This window comes from Thermobia domestica, chromosome 6 (assembly GCF_964235325.1).
Source record: "Thermobia domestica chromosome 6, izTheDome1.hap1.1, whole genome shotgun sequence".
NCBI lineage: Eukaryota > Metazoa > Arthropoda > Insecta > Zygentoma > Lepismatidae > Thermobia > Thermobia domestica.
Genome location: NC_137459.1, coordinates 131,469,957 through 131,496,063, shown reverse-complemented (window position 1 = coordinate 131,496,063; position 26,107 = coordinate 131,469,957). Strand labels below are relative to the sequence as shown.

Sequence of the window (26,107 nt, the reverse complement as noted above, 5' to 3'; positions counted from 1 at the left end):
AGAAGACATTATAGAAGAAATTCACAAACATTCCAGAAAAAATACCCTATGTTAAGTGTTATTGCTAAAGGTATAGATGATTTATGGCAAGCTGATCTTGTAGAAATGGATGGTGGTGTGTTAAAAGTTGTCTCCAAGTTAAACAAAGGGTAACGATTATAGATGTATTCTCAAAATATACGTTTGCTGTTCCTGTTAAAGATAAGAGTGGTAAGAATGTTACAGAAGCTTTTGAATCTATAATAAGAACGAGAACTACCTAGTAACTTACAAACTGATCAAGGCAAAGAGTTTTGCAATAAAGAATTTAAGAAGTTGATGGAGAAATATAAAATTAATCATTACTCAACCTATAGTGGTAAGAAAGCTTCTGTTGTTGAGAGATTCAATAGAACACTTAAACAACACACGTGGAAGAAATTTACAACACAAGCAAATTATAAATTGATAGAGATATTGCCAACAGAATTAGCGTGTATAATAATTGCGTGCATAGAACAAATTGGTTTAAATCCTATAGAAGTTAATAAAAAGAATGAGCAAATAATATTGGATAAAGTGTATAAGAAAGAATATAAGCATGTTAAGCCGAAGTATAAGATTGGTGATTATGTTCGTATAAGTAAATCGAAAGGGTTATTTGAGAAAGGATATATACCTAATTGGTCAACAGAAGTATATGTTATTAGCGAAGTTATTCTATCTACGTATAGAATTAAAGATTTAGAAAAAGAAGATGTGCAAGGTAGATTTTACGAACCAGAATTATTAAAGACGAAACATAAAAATGAATACTTGGTAGAAAAGGTGTTGAAAAAGAAAGATGACAAAGTATACGTTAAATGGTTAGGATTTGATGATTTACATAATAGCTGGATAGATAAAAGCAATGTTGTAATGTAAATATAAATGTTGTCTTTTATGGAATAATAACCATAAAAGGTTAGTATGAATAAAAGTTTGAATATGTTACAAACAGATTAAAGATAACTATTGGTATGGTATTTTTGGTGATTTTAAACTGATTATAGATAAGAACACAGGTTACTTCAATGCTACTAAATTGTGTGCAATGGGAGGTAGATTTAAAAAATGGTTAGAAAATAAAGATTCAAATGAAATATTAGAATACTACAATATCAAGCTAAGTGGACCGAATTCGGGCCACTTCAAAAACTCATACAGTAAAACTAGCTGGTAACGAAATGAAGTTAAAAAATATTTTCTAAACAATAAATACGAGTATTATGAATAGTTTAAACGCTATTTTAGGAACATATTGAAGACAATTATTGGTATGGCATTTTTGGAGATTTTAAACTGATTGCGGATAAGGGTACAGGATACTTCAATGCAACTAAGTTGTGTCAAGATGGTGGTAAGAGGTTTGATAATTTGTTAAAAAATAAAGAATCACAAGAGTTAATAAGTTACTATGAGCTAGAATTTTCCACCTCACAGCACTAATAATATGATTGATTCTTAATAGTGTTTCTACTTGTTTTCCTCCATTTTTGAAGTAGTCCCCGGTGTTGATTGGTGACCTCTAATGTAGTGAGAAGTGACACACGAATACGGTGTTGTTTCTCGCTATAGACATATTTCTTCAGAAACATGATGTGTAACAACTGAAAACACATCGCGCGGTTTGCATATTGAAATTTGAATATAGCTGGATTTGTTTAAGTATTTCTTTCTATTGTGTTTGTATGTAGTTTCAATTCATAAGCCTTTATAATTAGATGCCCAACATATTTGGCAATCACGCAGAAAACAACACCAAAGATTCCTCACTTGTGTTAATTTAACACGCATACTGTGTGTCATTTCAACTACCGGCATTTGATACACAGCTCCAAATGGAGAGTGAGTTGTTCTAACCACCTATTTGTGTTATATTTTAACACAAACGCGTTAACACACAGGCATGTCATTGAAATAACGATTTTTTTACAGTGTATAGTTCATCTCTAATCTCCCTACTGAAACCGAAAGTAGTTCAAATCACTCGTTATAGAATGAAGACGATAACAGCTAGCGAGAATCGGTTTTCTGCAATCAATTAAGCGTTTCAATCAAGGGTGTAATAAAGTAGAGAAGCTGTCCATATGGATCTTCATCCTATTAACTCAATGAAGCCAATAAACAACCGAGCAACGCACGTCTACTCTCGTCGATTGGCCATGTCGTTCCCGTCATGAATGTTGGCTCAAAACATTACGATCATATTGGGCGTAGCGAGCGCAGTAGGGGTGGTGAAACTGTGACGTATGGCTTTAGGATTTTGTTCTATAGGCAGATCATCTATTTTGTAACATCCTTAGTTCCAATGATACATTTCATCTTCACTATGATCTTTTAAACCGGAAGTGAAAGAAATTACATACATCCGTTTGTAACTTCGATTGTTATAGAGTGAAAACGGTAAAAGATAGCGAGATGCGGTTTTCGATGCGATTGATTAAGCATCCCAAGAATACATTTAATCTCAACTCTAGTCTCTGCATTAAAGTCGGAACTGGCAGAAAATCCATTTCCGGTTTTAATGTTGATCGCTATAGAGTAGAGACAGTAATACATAGAGATAAACTGTTTGCTACAATCTTTAAGCGTCTCAGCAGCACATTTAGTAAATCTGTACGAAACCCGGAAATGGTACAAATCGACTACAAATTATGGTTTCAACATTGGTCTACATAGAGCAGAAACGCTAAGAAATAGCGAGAGGACGTTTCATGAAATCGATTTAGCTTTCTAAGGATAGGTACAATCTTCTGTCTTAACCCCTATTCAAATGGGAAGTGGTAGAAATCAACCAATTCCCATTTTAACGTTGATTGTTAGAGTGAAAACGATTACAGATAGCGAGTAAACCTGTTCTCGCAATTATTAATCTTCCTAAGAATATGTTACATCTCCTTTGTAGTCTCTCTATTAAAACCGGAAATGGGAGCACCTCATGACTAAAGGGTTAGCGTACGCGCTTTCTGCGTGGGAGAACCGAGTTCAATTTCCTGCTGAATTTCACGTGGTTCATAGTCCACGTTAAACTGTAGGTGTATGTCTCATATAGTCTCGCTACTTGAAGTGAAACTAAACTCAAATAAGATCAAAACTGGAAGTGGCAGATATCAACCCCTTCCAATTTTAATTTTGATCGTCCTAAAGTGAAGACGGTAAAGGATAGCGAGAAGTGTTTCTGCAATCGATTAAATGTCCTAAGAATATATTCCATCTCAACTCTAATCTCTATTAAAAACGGAAATTACGGACAATCAAACTCTTCCGGTTTTAACATTGATCACTAAGAGTATAAATAGTAATAGATAAACGGTTTTCTACAACCGAGTAGACATCTCAACGATACGTTTCATTTCCATTCTAGAAATTATAGAAATCCGCTACAAATTGAACCACTGATTGGAAAAAGGGAATAAGTACAATTTTTTGCGATTTTAACCTGAGATAGCAGATGTGTTCCTTTGAGATAGTTACATCGTTGAGTAGAAAATAGGAATGTTTGGGCAACTCTATATGACAAATGTAGAAGACAAAATATCTCGCTGATTAGAAAAAGGGAATAACTACGTTTCTTATTTCATTCTTCCAATCACAATAGGATACCACCACAACTGTGAGACTGTGTGTATGTAGACGACCATTAGAGCCCTCTGCTGACGTTACGATACTTCGCATTGTCTTCGCATTGCACAATCTATAGAGAAATATTTGGCCCAATCAGTTACAGATTTACGTGTTTTCAGTGATACAAGTGGTGATCATACAATACCAAAACTGGAATCATACAATGACATTAATGCTTTTCAGTCTGATCGTGTCATAACGCTTTACCACTGTACAGCAATATTTGTCAGTCAGAGGTCACAGTTTTTACCATGTGACCGAAATTTTGTTATAATCAAACGAGAACTCAAACGACACAATCGTATTTATTTACCAGCACAGTATAACCACATGATTACGAATGCAAGAAATACTGATACTCCATTTCAAGTTTACGAAGTTGTCAATGAAGAAATCTTAGATTTTAAACATTGGTGGTAACCGTTTTACAAGAAATCTTCAGGTAGCATTGTGGACAAAACAGTGAAATTCCAAGTAAGTAAATATAGAGAATGTTTATAAAGCAGAATCTCTAGGTTATGTGCAAGCTCATAAGTTTATCAATGAACTAAGAACTGATATTTTTCGATTACTCAAAAGTAATGTCACAAACGTTCCACTGCCAACGTCAAAGGCATACGATTGGCAAGTCCCGATCAATCAGAAAAAGATAAACGATTCTTCACAAATCATCAAATGCATACCTGACCAATACAAAAAGTTTTATAGGATGATTTGTTCATGGAAAACCACTGACCAAGAAACTGCAGAAGACGAAGATGCAGACGGATAGGACCCTATGTAAAGTCATTCTATTTTGACTACGTATTTTGCTACGTATTTTTCCAGCTGTCTATTGTATTACTTTTCTTGCTGTACGAATAACATGTGCTTTACAAAAAAAAAAAAAAAAAAAATCGAACGGTGACAGTAACAGTGTTAGAAGCCTAACATACGTGATAGTTCGGATACATATATCCAAGATTAACGTACAACATTGTATTCAGCATGTATATTTTCATAGCTTTCTATCATAAACTGCACATTACATGCCCTACACACAATTACAATTGCGTCCAACTCTAATTGATTGGAAAAAGGGAATATTTTTTCCATTTTTAAGCTTATTTAACCAATTGCAGTGCTACAATATAAGATTCTCCTTCTTGTCTTAGTGTTTGTTAGTTCTTTTGCTACAAGTAATCAATTATACACTTTTTGCAACAAGTACAAACAACGCCTCGGGAAGGTTTTTTAGCGTTTTTGAAAACTTAGGTCTGATGCACTTATTCCCTTTTTCCAATCAGTGATTCAATTATTCTCTCTACCACAGATGGAGTGGGTCGTGGGTCAAGATTTGTGAATGAATCTCGCGTCAACAGGACGTAACCCACTGCGACCCACTCTGCCCCCCGACCCACTCTTCTTGGTGCATTGTAGACAGCCTCTTCTGAACAGTGATTAATTTGTCTACGTCTTCCTTTCAAGGCATCTATTTTTCTTTCTTTATCATTTGTTTCTTTTTACTTAGCTGGGATGAGTATATCTAAGTGAAAAAAGAACAGGCACATTAGGATATTAATATTTGTAATATTGTAATAATAGCAACAGAATTTACTATTTGGCTTTCGAGACAGTTGAATTTTACACTTTTTTAATTTACGTTGGCCTACCTTAACCTGAATTCAGACTTTCAAATTTGATTCTTTTTTCCACTGAAACGTATCTGTATTTCAACAAGGAAATAATTATCAGATATATATATATGATACTTAAATTGAAATTCATTATAATATAGCCCATGTCAAACACTTTACCATTTTATATCGTAAAGGTAAGATAAACCGATATTGTAAGAGCAGCGCTTGAGCGATTGACCGTAGAAATTCAAACTCCGATTACTGATAAGTTTACAGGTCCTTGTTTTATTACAGGTTAAAATCTTTAGTCAGTGGAGAAGTGGGCGTCGATCATAGGTCAGAGTTGATGACGATAGGTTTTGGTGGGTGGTGGGTCAGAGTGGATCACGGTGAGTGGTAGGTTATGGTGGGTCATGGATCAAGTTTTCATTGACTCTCACCATCTCTGGTCTTTACATTGAGCTACATAGAGCAAAAATGCTAAGAGAAAGCGAGAGAACGTTTTATGGAATCAATTTAGCATTCTAGGAGCAGGCACAAACTTATTCAAGCGGGAAGTAAGAAATAAACCACTTCCAGTTTTAACGTATTATAGAATAAAAACGGTAACAGCAAGAAGCGTTTTTATTTTTTATTATATTTTACTTATTATTATTATTATTTTGTAATCAATTAAGGGTCTCAAGCGTATATTCCATCTTCACTCTAATCTTGCTACTAAAACCGAAAGCGATAAAAATCAACTACTACTACCGCTTTAACTAATAATTAAGAAAATATCACACCTCACAAACAAAACTCCTTTACGTGGTACACACCCGACACTGTTACTTTTTGGAAGTTAATATTATCTTCAGATTAACACTGTAGTTTTAACTACAAAGGAAGATAAATCGAAAGCAATCGAGAACAAATGGTTCAAAAGATTCTAGAAAAATTAAATGTAACTTTAATAAAAATTAAATCAATATAATTATGACGCAATTAATGTTATAAAAGAATTTTTTTATATATCAGCACACTTTTGAGTACATACAGTAAAACCTGTCAACTTCTCTACTTCGTGTTATAAATCATACTGTAGCAAAAAATACTTTTTAATAATTCCAAGGCTTCATTTCTTTTCGTAAGTTAATAACATTTGAATCTTTTAAGCAGCAGGATACTATCACAACTTTCAAAGTTTTGATTTCATTTTTTTTTTTACTTCGACTGTTAGAGTGGATCACGATATGACTGAATATCTAAGATAATTGAGAGACAATTTCGATTATATTTGGTACTAAACGGAAAGCACTGAAGAACTTGAGGATGAAAACTGTTCAAAAAGGTCAAGAGCAGATGAAGTTGGATTTGACAGGGAAAAAATCGTTTCCGACGTCTGTATTTTGAAATTGATGATACATTGAAAGAAAAAGTGAGCACTATATTTTCTGATATTGAGAACCTGGATTTACTGGCAGCACCAACAACCGGTAACATGTAACAATCGTCAAGGTGTCATGTCACGCCACTGGGCTCCGGAGACCTCGGATAATGGACGTCAAAGATCATTGACCCCCTGAGTCCCCTAGTCAATGAACGCTAGTCTCCTGTCCCTGCTCAAAGGCTCCTGATGCCTCATTCCGTAACGGTTTACATCAACACAATACAAAATCTGCGTTTTAGTTTGCGATAATCGGCATAGTATATAATTGTTTTTTTCGTTGCATTATACTTTTCAATGTTTGCGAAGGCTGACACAAATGAGCTCCCTGTGACTTTATTTCGTAACAGTTTTAGTTAACGCAACAGTAAATCCTCGTTTTAGTTTGTGATAATAAACGGCATCACGGTATAATTGATTTTTGCGTTTTTTCATTGCGTTATAATCCACAATTGTTGCATAGGCTGGTACGAAATAAAAGGTTCTTTTTCCCCAAGACCCCTTTTTAATTTTCTTACCAACATCTGTCCGTTCCATACTACTACTGTATAACTCATTGAGTACCAGAAGCAGGTCATGTGGGAAGTAACGTCGGTAAAAATTAAAGTCTTCTCACTTGAAGGTAAAAGAAGGAAACTTTCTTAATGCACTACCTGTTGTATATATTAATTAATACACTATGTAATATTTTTGCTTAGTTTAAGCGATAACTTTTTTTTTACCGGTATGACTTACCTTACGAGCCACCTCTGTTGATTGTCTTTTGTAGAATAATGTCACTCTCTCCTCGAACACTTTTGCGCAAATGATATTCTCAAAGTCACCAACAATGAAGAAGTCTTAGGCACTTCGATAAGGGTAGGGACATGAATACTATTTCTATCATGTTTCTAGTTTATATAATCATAAACCAATAGTTCATGTAACTGTAATTGCTATTATATCACTCAGGAAATTTAATTATCAAACGAATAAATTAAAAGCTCTGCAAATTTTCTTGTGAAAGCTATTTTATTGCTATTTGTATGTACTATAATATGTAATGTTAAAAATATAAGATAATATTCATATTACCCGTCAACAAGCAAAAATAATGCACTAAACCATCTGTCGCTGAAGTAAACCCCATCACAAAGTTCTGACTAATATTGGTAGTGCCAAAGGCGGAATAATTTAGAACAACGAAACTAAAAATTAAATCTACCATGTGCAATTAGAGTACTACGTTAAAACTTACACTTAAAACATATTTGATTTTTAATATTATATAGGTCTTATTCTAACGATATGTACTACTGAGAGTCCAGCTCTCTTATCTTAATTTTATCGAGTTTCATTCCATGAATCGTCTTACTTTGGCTTTCACATGTAGGAGTCTATTGAGAAATAACTCTATATGTTGATTCCATATCGTGATTCAATCAAGTTTAACATCTACTCACAACCGTTCGAGGATACGCCGTATAATGTTCTCTTCAAGAACCAGACCTTCGAGATGAAACAAATAAGTGTTTCACTGATGCTTACCCTTAAACTAATCGTAAAATGTTCCTACGGTAATTGTGTCTATTTGTTGTTCATCTCAGTCTCGAGTTCATTTACTCACTAAGTAATAAATTATAACTTTGATAGCTTCCTTAGTTTGGAAAGCCACATTCTAGATAATATGAGACACTGTTGTATGATATTTTTCTGGTGTGAATAGATTGCCGTATTTCTAGTACCTCACCCGTAACAACATTATATTTTTTTTTTAGCAATATAATTTAAAATAATATTACTTACAGAGAAAGAAGGGAAATCAATCTTGAAATTTTGTAGGAGTGTCCGAGAAAAGCTTTTCTTAAAATTAATGACAGTTTGACAGAATCGTCAGTAAAAGTGCAACCAAAGTGTGATGTAATGAAATTTTTCAGTTCATTTTTCTTGTAAATTTTCTCAATGAAATATATATATATGATGCTTAATCAACTTGTTTGTTTACCATAAGTTCAGTGTGGTGTGATGAAGGGAATCTATAGTTGTGGTGGTATATCAAGGCGTATGATCTTGTTCATGTACAGTAGATATAATCCTTTCATGATTTTGTAATTGCAGGAATAACCATTGAAAGGTGACGTGATGCATCCACAACCCGTTCAAACTAGATCAACGTGTTGTCAATAGTTCGTAACTGCTGTAGGATGTAAACCAGCTGAACTCTTTCGTCTGATGAAGGATGTGTATGACGACTGTCTGGGGAAGATTGTGAATCAGTCTGGGGTCTAACAAGGTATACGTGGAGTGGATTTTTAGTATGTTGACAGAGGATGAAAAGTTGGGGTATATGGCGTGTTCTGTTGAACATTTGTCGCACTACCAGTTGGAGAGGGATGACTTCTTGTTGGGTATTGTTGTTACAGATGAACCTGGTGTTACTACTTCGGTCCACGTTCCAAATCTTCCAGTGTGCAATGGAAACATCCCTGATCTTTATACCTCAAGAAATTCATATCACAAGCGTCTGCATGGAAGCTCACGGTTACCGTCTCTTTTGATAACCATGATCCAATCATGCTAGACTTCAAGGAACTACGAGAAACCGTTAATGCCGAACGCTACTGTGCGACTTTTATCCATCTTCACTTATCTATTAAAAAGAATTGACTTATGTGGTATTGTACGTTAATGCATGTTCCCATGTTGGACGCGAGGCTCAAGACTAATGAAGAAATTGGCAAAATTTTACGTCACTCTCCTTACCCTCACGTTTCACCTTGCGACTTTCATATGTTTGGTTCTCTAAACGAGACATTAAAAAGTCTAATATTTCACTCAGATGACGGAATGAAGGCCGCTGTCTGTCAACGTTTTAAATGGGAGCTGTTCAAATTTTACTTGACGACATTTGTGGATGGGTCATAGAATGGGCTAGATGTTTTAGCGCTTATGGTGACTTCTTCTGAAGCATAAATGCTGTGACAAAGTCATCATGGATGCATTTACATCTTCACGTTGTTTATAAAGTGTAGTTAAGTACCGTGAGTATTATCGTAGACTTTGTCTGTAAACGGATTTCATTTGACCAATCCGTATATATATGAATTAAAGTATATGCTGCTAATTGTGGAAATTGAAACACCACGAAAGACACGTGTGAATGAAATGAAATTTATACAACACATTCCTTACATGACTACAGATATAACTATAATTGTAGATAAGCACATCTCGAATCTTGATAAATCGGTGTGGGATGAAATTCCCGTGTGCTGCAACCAGAACCTTTGTACAAGGTCCATTCACTAAATAACCGGAAAGGTTGTATAAAAAATACAAAACTTCGCCAAAGTTTGTGCTTCTTTGTTATTTTATGGTGGTGTTCTAGAACTATAAATGAGATGGGTCCGGCACTCCTGCCTCGCGAACCGGATTCTCGGAATCAGTAAAACAAGATGGTAGCATCCTTGCAGGTTTGCACCAACGTGGAGCAGCGGAGTGTTATTAGTTTTCTGTTAGCTGAAAGGTTGAAACCAATCGAAATTTACCGTCGGATGGCAGTACAATATCATGAAGTTGTTTGAGTCGAAGACAAGTGTACGAGTGAGCAGGTAAGTTCAAACGGGGTGTAACAAGTGTTGAAGATTCACCACGCCCAGGACTGTACAGTCACAAAGAACAACATTGCGAGAGTTGATGAGTTGATACGGAAAAAAAGGCGTATTACGGTGAGTGATATTGTGTTAGACCTAAACAACTTTCACCATATTCCACTGCCATCCGACGTGAATTTCGATTGGTTTCAACCCATAATCTAACAGAAATCCAATGGCATTCCGCTGCTCTACATTGGTGCAAATCTGGAAGGGTGCCGTCATCTTATTTCACTGCGTCCTAGCATCCTGTTTGCAACGCAAGCGTGCCAGGTTCATCTAACAATAATTCTAGGACACCACCAAAATGTAACAAAGAGATACAAACTTTGTCGATGTTTTGTATTTTTTATTCATCTTTTCCGGTTATTTATTGAATGGACCTTGTATGTTATAGCATCGTTCAGTTATGTTTTGAATGTACTTCTGAAGGATTTGGTGCCACCGTGCTTGTATGCGAGTTAATAATACAATGGCATTGTCTGATGAAAAAACGTAATAAACAAGGTGCCAACCAACATAATATGGAACATACAGAAGAATCATAAGTCTTGCAATATTCTGATACACAATATGCCAGTATTTAGTACAATAAAATGAAAGCAGGTTAACATTCAAAGTATATCCCCTTGCACTGGATTGGCTGCAGCCACTTTCCTGACAGTTTCTCGATTCCACGTCGATACGAAGTCTTGTCCTTATAGACAAATAAGTCATTCACTGCTGTTTCCACCCCCTGCTAGTTGGTTAAGCATCATTGTTTCAGAAAGTATGCAATGAATCGAAACAGCTAGGAAGTGATATGTTCACGACTATATGCCGGGTATGGCATCACTTTGATGCCACCAAGTTCCTGAATTCTTGTTGTGTTTTTCGATTCGACTGTGGTTTTGCGCTCTACTGTTGCCGCATGACGATTTTTCGACTTAATAATGTAGGTTATTTTTGACGTAGTGCAACCTACATCCGCTCGAACTGTTCGAAGCAAAGGTAGGTATGTTGGTATGACGACTGTTATTAGAGAACTTGAAGTGAATTACTCCCTTGTCGTTCCACCACACACAGAGTATGAATTTATGCTCCAAATGGTCCTCTTTGACGACGTGTTCTGGAAGTTGGTCCTTGCGCAATCACTGTTTTTGCACATTTAGATTTTGGAAAAATACATTATTTTTGTTACATGTGACAATCCGTTTCAGAAAACGCACATCGCGTGAATTTCTGTTGTCAGCACATATCCACTCCTCTCTCGGTATGAGCTGAGATCAATTTACGTGTACAATACCAGGTTAAAGAAGTATTCTTTGTGGACGTTCTGTATATTTTAGAAAGACAAAAATATTTTTTTTCGATTTATACTTTATTTCGTGACGCCTATAAGTTCTTTCTTTGATGGGAACTGTTTTCTTCCCTCGCAATTGAACAAAGAAGTCTTTCATCATTTTTTCATATATATATATATAATATATCCGAAACGTTAGTTTGTGGTGGGAACGTTTCAGTGAGCGACGAACCTTCTTAGTATTTCTACCTGACTTATTAATATGTACAGTATATATTCTATGGCTATTTGGAACTGAATTAAGTGAATCTTTCAATCATTTAGGGAAATACTAGTTAAACAGATGTTCGACAGCCTGAACGTCGCCAGCTACATCCCTTTACCAGTTTGTTATCTAAACATTCTCACGGTCAAGTTATCGCAATGTCTTGTGCTTCGTGGCCAGTGAACTAAAATTAATTCTTTTCCATATTCGATTTGCATGTACATAGAGGTGATTTAACTTGAGTGCTTTTGAAAATGAACTGCTAACATTGATTCTTCGATGATGCAGCTCGTATCTCGAAACTCTAAGTTCGGGGAGTGTTACTCCATGTTTCGAGGCAGCAACCACGTGCGTCGCGTCGAGCATCAAGTATAATGTTGTGCTAAGGGGCATAAGTTATTAGTCGGTGAAGGACGTTTTCTTACGGCTAGCCCCAATTAGTAAATCCCAGGTTCACACACCTTGTGCGTACCAGTTATAACGCGCCCTCCAACATTATTATTCCATTTTGGAGACTACGCAATTTTGCTGAAGACTCGTGTCGACTCTTCAGGATTGTTTGGAGCAACAACTATATTTCTTCGTGGGATTATACCGGTGGCACCTTTCCCCAGTGCTAATTTTCCAAGTGCATTAATGGTGTGAGAAAAGCATATTTAGTGAAATTATTATCATAATATTCAATTCTAATATATAAAGTGACCAAGGGCGATAATGCAGTGAGAAAGTAAATTGTGATTTTATTAATTGAAATAATTATACATGTGCAGTGTTAAGTGTTGTGATCGTTTCTCTTGTTTATTTTTCTTTTTTAATAGTATTCTAATAAATAAGTATAGTGTCATTTAACCCAGCGTATTTTCGTTGTGTATGTGAGTGATTTTTGTGTGCGGATGACCGTCTGATCGTCAGTGAGGTCTTCGAGACGAGACATCCAAACCTCTCGGTGCCTAATGCTCATCTCATCATTGTGACTGACGAGCAATTTGGGAACAATTCTGTAATCCCTTTTTGGAGATGTCCTTCAACGTCTTATCCAGGTAAGTCCAGGTCTACGGAAAACGCTCATTGGTATGGCAACAGAGGACAGAACCACGAACAGCAACCAGGCGATCAAAAATAAATGGCAGCCCGAACATTGACACGGCTTGGCGATTACACATCGACCAATTTTCGAATAACTTAAGTGGCATTCCTATAGCTTGACGATATGATCGCATTCAACGCAATCTATGTTTATAACGTGCTTTTTGACGTCAATGAGACGTCTTTTAAGTTTTCTGTTCACTTGTTTATTCTGCATTACCTGAGTTCTGTGTAAACTACTCCCTCGCGTACTGTTTCATCGACCGAACCAAGGGCTCTACTGTTCCCACGCATATCCCATCTCGCAGTTGTAATAGTTCGAACATTACAACCTGTCGTACAAATTCTAAGGTTAGACGCATATCTAGTATGTTTTCTTGATGTTGCAATTTTTAAAAAAGAACAGTATTTTTATTTAGAAGAGCCCTGTCCCTAAAGTGTCGAGCTATAATATGATAAAAATACCTTTGTACTTAGTAAAAAAAAGCACATCAGCTATTGTACATAGAATAAGGACGTAACATTCCTCCTTTGAACTAAGCACCATGAAATCTCACGCAATTCTTTTAGTATTTATTCCCTTTAAAATATTCTGCAAAATTCTACATCAGAATAGCAAATATTGCTATGTTTCTATCTCGTCGTATTGGCCGGAATCTAATTGACAGTCTAAAATATTTTCGCTTTTGGACAAACAGAAATCCCAGTGCTAGAAATGTGGACTGCAACGTGATTCAGTCACCTGCACGAAATAAAGTTTTGCAGAAAATCTCTTCACTCCATGTGATAAATGGGCAGCTAGTTTGTAGCGATGAAACTGTCAATGATCAGTAGCACAGAGCATCTCGCTAGCAGCAGAGAACATCGAAGTAGTGCTCCTTAGTAATTGTTTGGCATTGAAGAGCATCTTTATGATGGACACCTTTGAAAAATAAAAATAAAGAAATAACATATTTTAAACTTACAGCAACTTTCCCTCACCTTCGTATAATATTTTGCACCAGAAGATTTCTACTAGGATAACTTAGACGTTGTTTACGAATTATAATCCAATCGTCTCACTTTCTGTTATAATCATTTTTAGGGCAACTAGTTCTTGGTGGCTGTCTAAAACAAGTCATTACCAACTACAGTACAATGCTCCTTTTACTCTGGTGACAGTAGTCACGGAATGAATTTTAATGCGGCATTCGTTATGCAAATATCTTGTTAAAATTTCAGCCCTTTTGTTTGTGAACTCCTAGCTTATTATTATTATTATTATTATTATTATTATTATTATTATTATTATTATTATTATTATTATTGTTATTATTATTATTATTAGAAGTATTATTATTAGAATTGTCAATCACCAATCTATGATGATCGAAGCCCCTAAAAAAATAATTTTCAATACTGTGCTCGTTAATGGTCTTCCAGAACATGAATCATTTCAATAACAGATTTACGACAATGTAGATTTGCTATACTCGCTCAGTTGAAAATATGACGATCACAGACTACAGATACTCACTTAGCAGCAACCAACTTCCAACTGGCAAGGTCAGTGGAGTTTTCACTCGTTTACACGTATGCATTACAATCCATTACCATTGGTTGCCAAGTTACATAGCGGCCACGCTAACCATTCTGATTATTTTAACATCAGTTCGATTCTTTCAGAACATTATTCGTATATCTAATTCAAAACTATGATATAATTTTAAAACTCTCCAGAAGACCCATAGATTACTTCCCAAATATGTTACTGAGATTTAGATATCCTTAAGAAGCATAAATAATATTCTGATTAGATAGTTTGTCACCTTTGGCCTACCCTGCAGATATATCAGAGGGTTTCTAGTGTTAATCTTTTTTACTTATATTACCTAAATTACAATACTGAAAGCTTTGATAAGGCTGGTAAATCATGAAAGTTTGACATTTCATTTCTTGAAGCATACAGTTTCATAGTTTCAAATAAAAAGAAATTCAATAAAAGGATCTCTGACACTATATTGGTCATTGCTTAGGTTAAGCTTCAGCGCGAGGCACCTCCAATATTATTTAAAAGTCACAAAATTTATTCATACGTCTCTTTCTCACGTACACATACAAAAGAACTCTGGATTCTCAAAAGCGTCCAATAACGCATCAGTCTCAGTATCGATAAAAGTAGCACTCATTAACTTTTAAAATTTTGGACGAAAGTTTGATGATTCTTTACTACAAAAGTACAAAGTTAAAATAGAAAGAATCAACATAATGCATGATATATTAAAATGAGATGCAGAATTGCACCCGTCATAGTCACAAGTAAGAATGCATCCGGTCATAGTATGCTCTTGATAACGAAATACTCCACATTGAGAGTCCATTGTTTTCATGACGCAGGCACGTATCACCATCAACTCCGACGTTTCCACTGAAAAACAATAAGAAACAACTTTCAGTGCATGTAGATAAAAGAAATGTGTAAGAATTCAAAATAGTGAACCCAAATAAATCGATTTACAATATTTAGGTTTGTAAATATCTTCTCAATAGCGAAAACGTTAAATGTTAAAATTAAAAGAGAGAAATAAGTTAGAATATCAAGTTATCCAGAAAGTATAGAATCTTATGCATACAAGATGGCGTTAGTGTGCCAAATCTATAAGGATTTATGAGGGCAAGCTTAACGTCACTTCAGAGCTAATATTTCATGCAAGCGGATGTGCTAAAAGTGTTCGAATTCTTATAATCAAACGTAAGGTGTAGATAAATCAACTTCCCGCAAAACTGCGCTACATTCTTTTACCGTTTTATTTCAATAAACGTGCAAATGCTGCACGTTTATTGAAATAAAACGTCCGTAAAGAAATTTGTGCTGTTTATGGGTAAGATATGTTATTAAAAGCAACAACCAAAAGATGATTTAGTCGCTTTCGTTCCGGAGGTTTCGACGACAATAATGCTCCTCGCAGTGGGCTACCAATCACAGTAAAAGTCGAACAAGGCCGGATGTAAGCAGACATGACGTCACCAATGACGTAACCATATATCACCAAACAGTGTTAAACCATTTGGAGAAGGCTCGCTACAAAAGAAGCTCGATGTTAGATGCCGAACTCGAGCAATCCCTGAAGCGGTTGACCATGAGTGATAAAATGTGCATAATCTACGACAATGATGTGCTGATAAGATTGTGACTGAGAGCGAGTAGGAGCTCAGTATTAAGTGGCGAAGCCCACACTGTCGCCCAGAGAGGTCATACTGGATTCAAAAAGGCATAGTGCATCACGAACTGCTGCTACTAATAAGAACTATAGACTCGGACCTGTGTTGTTGACAACTAGCGCGAATGCACCTACAAAGTCAAAAGAAACAGCCGGAACATGACAGAGCATCGAACGAAATAGTACATCTGTGATTTCATAATGTTATTTTCAAATTCCTATAAATGCATTCTCAATTTTGACCTTCAAAGGCTTAATACTTTTAGATAACCTGATAGCAGAGTCTGAATAGTGATAGAGGAGATGGAAACGGATATTCAATATCTTGTCAATAATACACTGTAGCGTCCAGATTGAGCCTAAAATAAAATAGTTGAAATCAAATATATAAAATTAATTTTGTATTAGATGATATTTATAGAAATAGAGGGGTTCCGGGGGATATGATTATTTTGTATCAGATGCTACACGACTACATGACAATCTCAATAACTTGAACCAGAAAAACAAATCACTGAACAAAGCAACGATTATTGTAAAAATAATAACTGTGTGACAGTTTCGCCAACTAATTGAACATATTGGCTCCATAACACGCTGTCACTGACACTAGTGAAACCAATATGTTCAATTACTTGGCGAAACTGTCACACAGTTATTATTTTTACAATAATCGTTGCTTTGTTCAATGATTTGTTTTCCTAGTTCAAGTTATTTAGATGACAATCTCAAATCCTATCTGATTAGCGTACGTGCCTACGGGTGCAATTTCTGATGAGAGCTCTTGTGGTCTGATTCCACGTTAATATGTCGATCCACGTTTCATAACCTCGGTGCTGAACAAAATGCTAAATTCCAAATCAAGCAAGTTTTACGTATTAAATAGCTTTTATCCTACAAAGTACCAATACTTTTATGTAATCTAAATTATATGTACATAATGAGAAGAAAATTACTAAATATGACGCTTTCCAATTTAAAAGTCAATTTGAATTACATTATTTTGTTCCATTCGATATTTTACATAGTCAAGAGACGTAGGAAATTTTATGTCTAATAATTATTAATTTTCTGCAGATGCGCCTTGAAATTTCGCGAGTTACCAGAGTTGAATGTTAGTTGAATGTATCACATCTAGAGCCTAATTATTGCAGTTGTTCGTCTTTGGCTCTTAATGTTATCTTGCCTTGGCTAAATACCACTTGAGGAGGAAGGAAGGATGTAGCAAAAGTAAATGACTAAACGAGAAATAATCAATATACCTCAATCATTCACTTGTTTTGTTAGTTTACCTCTAAATGCTGAATTTTCCCTCACATGAAAGAGAGAAAGGTCTAATTTGCAATTGCTAAGCTGTACATGCAATTTTTAGAATGAGTTATTATTATTGTTCAGTTATGTAACCTAATGTACTTCCCAACAATTTCCGTAAGCACGCTTATCTACTAGGCTGAGTTTCATTGAGGGTATAAATTGCAATCAGCATAAGTGTATGTAAAGCAAAAACTACATAATTACACTGTAAAAAATGAGGTTTTGAAACAACACAACATGACTACCACTTTAGCGTGTCACTTGTGTGTTGATTCAGCACCAAGCACATCGCCTTCTGAGCATATCACAAATAGCTCGTTACTACCTGAGAAAATTTGCATTGGTATTTATCGTTTAATATGAGCAAAGCTTTGCGAAACATATTTGACACTTGTGCCAAGTAACGAATTATGTTCGATGTTTCCTGTTTTTGATCACAATAATATTGTTGTAAACCTGTGAATCTTCTGACAACAGTTACATAAGCAACAGTTCTGCCATCTTCTGTTTTTATACGTGTTAAGACAAAAGAATAACAAATAAAGAAAATAGATGGAAGCACTGCTATCTGTGTAATTGTTGTCAGATGATTCAGAGGTTAACAACAATATTATTGTGACCGATTACAGAAAACATAGAATATTATTAGTCACTTACTAAAAATGCGAAATGTATTTCGCAATACTTTACTCATACCAAATAGTAAAAAACGATGCAAATACTCACAGCCAGTAACAAGGTATTTTTGATATGCTCTGAAGGCGATGTCTTGGTGTTGATCTATAAGCATTTCATCATCCTCGCAGATACTAATATGCACAGTCGCACCGATCAGGAAGTACACACTTCCAAGATTTTATACTGACCAACACTGCAGGTGTTCTACTAGACTTACCTTCACCAACTCGCCCACCTTCTAATACCGCACCCGATGTAGCAATTACTTCCAATACACTTGTTTCGCATTGCACAGTTACAGTCGTGGATTTGCTAGGCAGTGATCACGCTCCAATTAAACTTACTTACCATACTGGTCTTGCTCACTTGCCATCCGCACCTTCACCTCGTTTTTCGCCACAATATGATAAAGTAAACTGGGATAACTATCGCACTTACCTTTCTTCCGCCCTCGAATCATATCATTCATCTACCACTTCCGACGAACTTACTACTCAGGTTGATGCTATAACCACCGTAATTCAACAGACCTCCACACTCTACATTCCACAAACTGAGTCCATACCTTGCCGACCTAAATTACCACCTCAATATCTTGCTATGGTACGTCGTTCACGTCAATGCTATTGGGACTATCTGCACACTAGAAATCCTGCTACCTTACGTCTTCATCACCAACTCCAACGAACCGTTCGCAATTACATTACCTCCTACAAGCAACGCCAATTGATTAAGACATGTAATCACCTTGCCGACACAGCACATCCCACGTTATACTGGAAACGTTTTCATACACTATGTGGCAAATTCACTAAGACACCTTATCCAATTCTTATCAATAACACGCCTGCCCTGTCTGATCAAGACAAAGCTAACACTTTCGTTTCTCATCTTCAATCTATCTTTACTCCACCAGCACCAGATCCTCCCATTCGCACTCATCCTGCCGATACGGTTAATACTCAGTCTCCACATCTCCAACCAGCTGATATTCATACAATACCTGCTCACGCACTCACCACTCCCATTACAGTAGAGGAGATTACTTCTGTTGTTCAGCGGATACGCAATACCGCTCCAGGTTTTGATGGTATCACCTATCGCCATGTAAAAGAAATTCCCCATTCACTACTCATTCTTCTTTCATTGATCTACAGCTTCATACTCCGCATTGGCTTTTAGCCGCTAGACTGGAAAGTCTCCAAAACTCTTATTTTTCCCAAGCCGAATAAACCGCCGTCTGATATTTCATTCTACAGACCAATACAGTTAACATCCACCTTCAGTAAGATTTTTGAAAGGATTCTTGTTAAACGTCTACATCCATACTTAGCCTCTCGAAACATAATCCTGACTCATCAGGCTGGATTCCGACCTTCGTACTCTATAAACTACCAATTACTTCGTCTTACTACACTCATTGCCAACCACTATAACTCTGTTTACCTATCTTGTCTCATTCTCTTTGCTCTAGAGAAAGCCTTTGATAAAATCTGGCATATAGCTCTAATCTACAAACTTACCCAGCTGAAACTTCCTGTTACATATATCCATCTCATCTACCATTTTCTCACCTGTCGTCTGTCATATGTAGCTATCAATGATGCACTCTCTCACCCTATTTTTCTCATGTGTGTTGTACCACAAGGGTCAGCTTTATCGCATCTGCTGTATATTCTTTTTGTAGTCAATTTTCCAGACTTGCCTCAGAATATTCACCTGTTTCAGTATGCAGACGATACAGCTTTTCTTGCTCTCAGCCGAGCCATCCAACAGAGCAATATCTCTCTTCAGGAAGCCATTAATCGCTTCACACTCTGATGTCGCAAGTGGTATCTGACAATCAATGCAGGCAAAACTCAAAGTTTAATTTTCATACCGCTCCGACAACGATTCAAAGTTCATCGAAATCCATCTTTGCTTTCATTAACAGTTAACGATACCCCCATTCAGCCTTCTAAAACAGTAATATATCTTGGAATAGTTTTCGATCATCATCTCACTTGGACACCTCATCTAAAATCTCTCAAGACTAAAGTCACAAATAGACTAAATCTGTTGAAACGCCTCACCGGTACTACCTGAGGACTATCTGCACATCTTATACTGAATACTTACAAAGCATTCCTTCGCCCAGTACTCACATATGACTTTCCTGCATGGATCTCCGCTCCACTCTCCTACTATAAACAACTGGACATTTTCGAACGACATGCAATCCGTATTGCCTTCCGCATATCTCTTCCTAGCCGTACTCGTGATATGTACACTCGCATCTCCTTCCCGATTCTCAAATTTCACCTTGAAGCACTCCGCCTTAAGTTTATTGCTGGATGTTACGCTAATCATCAGCCTCTTCTTCTTGCGACTATGCGCTACATCGCACTCCATCCATGTCGCTCTCGTTATTATTACTCACCGTTACATCTCCTCTTCACACTATACTGTTACACGCTTTCCCCTGATCATCCGGACCTTACCCTGCTCGAGGACTATCATTTGCATGATCATCTTCCGCATCTTTTCCCAACATATAGTGCACAGTGACTACCTTTGTAACTAACTGGGCTCCCCATGTCCTCATCAGCCTAGTGTCGCCCCTAGGTAGAAGACAACTGCATTTGTTTTACTAAATTCTCCCAAGTGTTGTGCCGTGCTTTGCACCTCACCTCATCCCTCATACCCATTATAATTCAGTCTTTCTATTTATATTTCTCATTATACTTTATTAACTCAGAACCTGTACTTTCCCATCTCTAAGCGTTTTAGTAATTTTTCTCTATCTCCACACTTTCGGTGTTACTGATGTTTTGTTATAATTCATATTATTATTTAATATTTGATTAATGTGTTATATGTTGTACCTTCATCCCACCTTACATAATGATTATGATCACAAAGATCATAATGACCCTATGGCATAATGAATAATAATGTATAAATAAAGAATAAATAACTTAACCCCACTTAGACCATCCACCTTTTCTCATTCCCCTCAGTCCTTCACTTCCTTTCCGGGAAGAGGATGTACCCCTCTAAGAGGTGGCTAGCTGTTAGTTAGCCTAAAAAAAACTTGGTGTTGAATTGACACACAAGTAACACGCTAAAATGGTAGTCATTTTGTGTTGTTTCGACACCCCATTTTTTGCTGTGTACATTTAAAAAAAGCATTCTTAAGCGATTCGTCAAGGATGTAGAGTGGCGAAATACATTTCGTCGTTTCTATTCTCATTGAGTATTATGGATACTTGTCTCTTTTTAAAATTATACTTTGAAAAGTAATCACATATTCAACTGAATTATATACAGGGTGTTTCAAAACAACACCGACAACGTTTGAGAGATGATTCCTGATACCAAGATAAGACAAAAGTATAGACCAATTTGGGTGCACAAATGCTTCCTTTTGGAGTTATAAGCTGCCGAAATCATGAAAAAATGAATTTTGATGGTCCATAAGTCCAATACTATGAGAGCTACCGCAGTCGGGTCAAGACTTTACTTAGGAACTACTATGTGCCCTATTCAAAAGTCCATGTTTCAAAATCCTGCGTTACTTCCGGAACAGTTTTTATAGAGGGAGTTTGCTTACGGGCATATACTTTTAAGTACTCACCAACTCTCTATATAAAAATTGTTGCGGAAGTACCGAAGGATTCTGAAACATGGATATTTGGGTAGGGCACAAAGTAGTTCCTAAATAAAGTCTTGACCCGACTGCGGTAGCTCCCATTGCTTTGGAGCTATGGATATTTAAAGTTCAATTTTTCATGATTTCGGCAGCCTAAAATTCCGAAAAGAAGCATTTGTGCACCCAAGTTGGTCTATACTTTTTGTCTTATCTTGGTGTCAGGAATCACCTCCCAAAAGTTATCGGTGTTGTTTTGAAACACCCTGTATATTTTTAAAGGCTTATATTAATAAGAAAATGGAAGTTAATTCACCATTCAAAGAATCTATGTTCAACTACTCTTAAATAGTATTTACCATTGTTTCCTATTATTTTAATGCAAAAATTGGCTGGAAAAACTCCAATATGTCCTTGTTTTGGCACCATACACTTCTCGGTGTATGTAGACATGGCGGGATTGAACGGATCTTCACAGTTGACGTCACTTCCGTTTAGTGAAGAACACGTGTAGCAATTTATGGACAAGACTCCTGCATGAAAAAAGAAAAAAAATATAATTAGTGAGACCATACGCAATAATTTTTAATTTAGGAGAATAAGCATATACTAATATAGGTATATTCAAGAAAGTTCATGGCCACCTAAACCTATTTTTTGTACTTTGTATGACTTTTTCCTTCCTTTCTTTTTACGTGCCGTTCACATTTCCCTTTCTTTTCCATAATTTCCTTCCCTTACTTTCCCTTCCTACTTTACGTAATTTAATGGTATCTTTAAAAGAATAAATTCAGCCTGGAGGTAAATAGCAACGAATGATTAAATTGGAAATTTATATAATTGACATGATCATAGGCCAATTGTGAGAAGTGTAATGTAAGTAATGTTGTAATCAGGGATTAAATGCAGGAAAGCTGAAAGCGTGCACCAATTTATAAAAGGAGCCGCCCCACCAAATCGCTTAGTTAAAATTAAATGCTATCATTCTCAAATGTTTATATACAAAAATATTATTTTGTAGTAATGTTTTAAACAGTATCATTCACTTAGGAGATGTGTCATTTTGATTATATTGGTTGCTTACTTCTCCATATGTTTCATATACGTATACAGTATTCACTTAATATTTATAAATTAAAGTCCATTATTGTCACGAATTCAATTATAAATTAAACTGGACGAATTAAGCTACCTTCTTACATAAAATTTGGCCGATCCTTCTTATCGATCACATTAGAATTTGATCCCTGGTTGTAGTGATATCTTGTTTCCACTTAGTTTTCTACAGACGATTATGTCTACTTTTCTGTAGTGTAATTTTTCATATTGTAGACTAAATTTTGCTCATTTTTGACTTGTCTATGCGGTTTTATAACTAACTTTGATGGGTAGCTAGGATTCTAACCATCAGTACTATCATAAAATTCGGCATTGCCCTTATCTTGGTCACCATGTTTCCACAGGACAGTCGTGGAATTCAGTTCCACCATTGCGACCTCCTATTGCTATACGCAAGAAATCAGGCTTTCTGGTATAGAATATAAGTTGTGAACGTGGTTTTGAATTTTCATGATGTTCTGCCATCTATTAGGGTTAGAAATAAGCATAAATCCCTACGTTTTTGTGAATTTTACGGCTGATCCTATAATGGCAGCAGCAGTGAAAAGGTTAAATCCAACTGTGGTTTTCCTAAACTATTTTTTTAAAAATTATCAATTCTAAAAGAAATATCAGATAAAAGGCGGTATGAAACAGTTCCTTCAGCTGCATTGCAACTGCAACCCTATTCTGGTTATTTTCTGTGGGTGCATGAAACAGAAAACAAATACTGAGATTTCAACAAGCATTTCGAAATACTCCATTCTTGGCGTAAAGCAATTTCTTCAAAGCGTTGCTTCCTACAAGAAAATAAATGTTTAATTCCTGTGAAAACTAGTGTGATTTGTAGGGTTATTAAAGAAGTGGCTGAATGGAAGTTAAATTCTTGACATAATGTCGGTGAGAAAGATAACGGCAGCACCTAATTTTTTGATTGCATTTCTGAATTTGCTGAGGAGAGTGTTTCCATAACCTAAAACGTTTAAAAATACATTACTTTTCAGTGTGATCTATTAATACGAGCTTTCTAGCTTGATAGTTTGGCGATGATACAATCTGTAACAAAAGTTGAACTCCCCAGTCGTAAAATTATTATCGTTTCTGTATCTGGTGCGGAAGCTCATGTGGTTCGAATCCAACACTAATCAAACTAAAATATAAAAAAAATCATTATGTATATCTTGGAAACAGTTTGAGAATATAATCTCTGATAGAATTGAATTCTATTTTGATAGAGAAATACTTTCTATTAATGATAGCAAGAATGTAAGATAAACCAACAGCATATCGGATACCAGCCTAATATCAGATACTCGCGATTCTCGCAAAATCAGCGCTACTCCATGTCACCCACTACTGAATTATTATTGTGTTCTGCAAGAATTCCGTTGTGAATTGGAACGTCGTCGAAGAAATTGTTCATTTATTAAGAGTAAAAACAACATTTATCAGTTTTGGAATTTTCTAGAGCAGCTTAATAATCCACTTTTTTACATCAAAGGTGCAAGGAACCACAACTTACTAATTTAGTATTGGAAGATAAGATAGCTGAGTATTCTTCAACGACATTATTGTTCAGCTAAATGATTATCTTTTTAGTATGGTTATTTTTCCCGCGCGATTCCTTCCGTTCTAATATCGAATACTTGGGCTTGCCAAATATCAAATATCCGATATTAGGCAGGATTTATAACGTCCTTCTATAATTTTGTGTAGTTAATTCGGGGCACCCACTGACTCCGATGTGTATATGAATTATGTGCTGACAGTGGTAACTGAAAAATGTATGTGCGCGATATTTCTGACCCTGAGGAATAAATTATACTAATTTAACTGCATGTAAGATCGAATAACTATTTTGTGACTATTATATTATGTAGCGATAATAATACATGTCTCTAAAAGTATCTACGAGAAGTAGTGTATTCTTGGGGTAAGTCTGTTTTTTTCGGACATTTTCTCAATTACAACTCAGGCGAGTTTGTTCATATTTCATAAATAACCTGACAACATAGCATAACTCATTTGTTCTGAGAGCTCCTTCGTGGCTAAGCGGTTAGCATACGCGCCTTTGGCGTGGGAGACCCGTGTTCGATTCCAGACGGAGCCCGGGATAACATGTGGTTCGGATCCCACGTTAATCAGTAAGTCCACGTTTCATATAGCGTCAGGGAAGGGTCAGGGCGTAAAGGGGATCATTAAATCTTAGGAAGTGAAGAAAAATTGTTGAAAGATTTAAACATAATTAAGTTTGTTTAAGGACTGTATAAATGTAACTAAATTTGTATTTTTTTAAATGTATAAATTAAATAATAATGATGTGTGGTAATGAAGTCCATACTTAGACGGGAAGGGAGTAATGAAAGTTATATTCATAGAGTAGCGCCGAGTTCTTCATATGTTTCGAAACTTCCATCTTGCAATGCAGACTTTAACACCGGGAAAAGATGAAAGAACTCGGCACTAAATTGAGACTGTATAAAGAGTGGGGCAACCGTTCCCACCCTAGTTCTTCAATTTTGGGCCTTATTTGCGTGCTTACTGGGGGCTGAGGAAGAAGAGACCATTTCGCTTATGTCGAATTGCGTTTCCCTGAAGAAGAGTTGAAGTTCGACATAAGCTACATGGTCTCCTGACAACTAGTGATGAAGAAGTGAAGCGGAATGTGAGGAGAGTGCTAAATAGCCAGAGTCCTGATTTTTTTGCAAAGGGTTTGGAGAACTTGATGCAACGGTGAGACAAATGCCTGAATCTCAGAAGGGATTATATGGAGAAGTGAGGAAGAACCCACGTACACATGTATGGTTTACAAATATTTCTTAAAAATATTGTTTACAGGTTAGGGAAACTTACAGTTTATATTGCACGACCCACGTGCTTATTGAAACATCGTTATTTTTACTTTTATTTTTAATACATTCAGTAAGCGAATTAAGGGAATTTTATATAGATGTGACCTGTACTGAGAAGAAGATTGTCAGATAAGCATTATATTTTACAGGACTCACCGATATAAACTCATCCCCCAGCGTTACTCTTGTTTCTTTACAGAAGAGAATTTCCCCATCATTCTTTCAGAAATTTGAAAACTTTACGCATTTCGGCAGTAGCGTGTATTTACGTGTATAACTAATGTATTTACTGTACACTGCATACAAAAACCATATGAGCTGTGAATAATCTAAATTTATGGAACTTTTAACGGATACCTTTCAGTTACGGACAAATAATCAT

The 26,107-nt window shown here is 36.0% G+C and overlaps 2 protein-coding genes across 3 annotated transcripts in view; one reads left to right on the top strand and one right to left on the bottom strand.

The window, feature by feature from the left end:
• The window catches only part of LOC145688213 (uncharacterized), a 392,276-nt gene extending 377,416 nt beyond the window's left edge, over window positions 1–14,860 (top strand). Inside the window, exon 11 of the mRNA XM_081762115.1 lies at window positions 8,788–14,860. The gene's annotated coding sequence lies outside the window, so the exon portion shown is untranslated. The remainder of the gene's footprint in view (window positions 1–8,787) is intronic.
• Window positions 14,861–15,000: 140 nt separating this feature from the next.
• LOC145688214 (uncharacterized) overlaps window positions 15,001–26,107 on the bottom strand; it is an 84,091-nt gene continuing 72,984 nt past the window's right edge. For both annotated transcript variants that reach the window (XM_081762118.1, XM_081762120.1), the window contains exons 3-4: window positions 22,135–22,308; window positions 15,001–15,362 (exon numbers count right to left, since the gene is read on the bottom strand). In XM_081762118.1, the coding sequence (XP_081618244.1) occupies window positions 15,130–15,362; window positions 22,135–22,308 (407 nt within the window). In that variant the 3' untranslated portion in view covers window positions 15,001–15,129. The remainder of the gene's footprint in view (window positions 15,363–22,134; window positions 22,309–26,107) is intronic.